This window comes from Pyxicephalus adspersus, chromosome 2 (assembly GCF_032062135.1).
Source record: "Pyxicephalus adspersus chromosome 2, UCB_Pads_2.0, whole genome shotgun sequence".
In the NCBI taxonomy this organism is placed as follows: Eukaryota; Metazoa; Chordata; class Amphibia; order Anura; family Pyxicephalidae; genus Pyxicephalus; species Pyxicephalus adspersus.
This window is the reverse complement of record NC_092859.1, coordinates 96,598,803-96,601,123: the sequence shown is the minus strand read 5'-3', so window position 1 is coordinate 96,601,123 and position 2,321 is coordinate 96,598,803. Positions and strand designations below refer to the sequence as shown.

Here is a 2,321-nt window from a genome sequence, read left to right as displayed (position 1 = left end):
ATCATCAACAAAACAACGCTCTTAAAATAAATATTTCAATTTGTTAATGTAAAGTCTTCTTTGCACCCCCAAAAAAGTCTATGCATAGAACAGAAAATTGGGTAGCCTAAAATAGAGACAAGTCCAGCAATAGTAATAGGACAAAACAAGATTTATAATTTAAAGAGCTATCAATTAAAATTAGGGTTTGGTTTTCTAATTGTTTTTCAATATTTTTATGAATTTTTTTGAAAGTGCAAAAATTTGACACAAAAAAATCTTTGCATTGATAACAAAAAGTATTATGCTTTTAGAACAAAGTCATTTTACAAAGACAATTATCGTAATTGGTTTCCTAATTGACCCCAACCTCAACCTATTCAGTTTGTCAGTACTTATTTGTACCGCAGCTTTAAAACATTGTCACTGTGGCAGCTCTGTGCCCCCCACCCTTCATAGCGAGGGGCTGGCTTATCTGCAACATTGGACACATTTTTGTATTACTCAGACACATTATCACCCATCAAACAATAGGTAAATGTTTTTATATATATATATTATTACTTACTCATCATGTACAACAACGGGTCCCTCTTTATTGGCTGATTCCTCTTTGATAAGATTTATAAGTTCAAATGTCTTACTTATTTGACTGTCAGGGTTTGGCCATTTTGGACACTGGAAATGTTTAACTTCCAGAACATAGTCATCCTGCAGAAACAATATGCAGATATTTATGTTACTGTTTATGATCAATTAAATGTGAAAGCTCAATACTTTATAGGATGTATTATGTAATACTTGCTTGGGTTGCTTCTAAAATAAAATCCTGGATTATCATTCTTTCCTCGTTTGAAAGACAGATATGATCTTCCCCTACCATGCTCACTGTAAAATTTTCACAGGCAATGGGTTCATCCTTGTTTGGCCAGTAAACAAATTCAGCTTCAGCCTGGTGAGATAATGTTCATTATAAAGGAAGTTTTAAACATTACTGGTAAAAATGCAATATATACAATATATACATAGAAGACATGTGCACAGAACCCCCACATGTAAAAAACAAACACAATTTTAGTCTAATTGTGCAATAGTTAAACTATGGGGCTATATATAAAGTATTGAATTTGACATTCAGCACACATTCTCTGGTGGACAGTGTTTTCTGGGGTACTGATTGATTCTACACCATTGTTGCCATTATCTGCCCAATAAAATATATAAGTTATGAACTTTCCTCCTGCTAGTTTATTATCCTTGGATTCCTGATTGAAACTAAATATTTTAAATACTGCACTCCTGAATTTTTTTCACATCAATAATATATTTAAATATTTCAGTCATTTCTCCCCTTCCCTGATTTCCCCAATTGTATCACTCAGACCTGTCTCCATGATTTTTGCCTCCCCCTGGACATGTTGTATCCCATATATAAAAGACATACCTTGCCCATCAATCTTCTCTCCTACATATAGATTAAACAGACTTCAAATGTATGCAGTTAAGTTGTTGATTTTATTGTTTGCTGCACAGCTTTCATGGTAATTACAAATAATTCCAAAACTAAAAAACTATAAAACTTAACAATTGAATAAACCCAAGGAAATGAAAAACTTAACCTAAAAGGAGCAAAAGAAATACAAAAGTAAAAATGGAAAAAGGTCATACTGTTTTAATAAATGAAGGCCATTTTGAAAGAATGCCAAGTCTGAAATCTTACCATATTTGGTTTGTCAGGAAACATAACAATTGTCTGTGAATTGTGATCCCAGATCATCCTCCAAAAATCCTTGATAGTATGCAGTAACGGGTGTTGTGTTATTATAAACTCATTGCTTTCCTGGTACCCCTGGAGAAAAAAAATAAATTATTTAATTACAATTATTTATATACTCAATTGTTCCAGATCACTAAGCCACATGTAGGAAAAAACAGTCATTGTTATGTAATAGTGAGGACACAGAGGGTGCCTCCTTACTCAATAGAACCGCCAAACTAGATTACAGACTGTCTGTACAGCACTAATTTGTTCCTGCTGTCACCTGAAATGATCGCTTACAATCACTTTGGGTGACAGGGATTAAGTGTTTGTGAGGGGCTTTGCATTCCACCTTTCTTTCTCCATTTCCACATATAACATCCTGCAAAATTTAAATAAAGAATTGTATCTCATTTACCTTTTACAAATAATCCTGACCTTACACACAAGTAGATGTTTTTTTCATTTTTTTTTGTTTTTTTAATATACATTTATACTGAATTGTTTGACTTTTATTTAAATAACTATATTTACATTACTATATTTGGTGAGCTGCAAATTCTGACTATTGTTAAAGTTTAAC

General features: G+C 32.5%; 1 protein-coding gene across 1 annotated transcript in view; it reads right to left on the bottom strand.

The window, feature by feature from the left end:
- PTPRZ1 (protein tyrosine phosphatase receptor type Z1) overlaps positions 1-2,321 on the bottom strand; it is a 109,067-nt gene that overhangs the window by 6,069 nt on the left and 100,677 nt on the right. Inside the window, 3 exon segments of the mRNA XM_072399033.1 lie at positions 548-690; positions 785-931; positions 1,700-1,838. Of these exon segments, the coding sequence (XP_072255134.1) occupies positions 548-690; positions 785-931; positions 1,700-1,838 (429 nt within the window).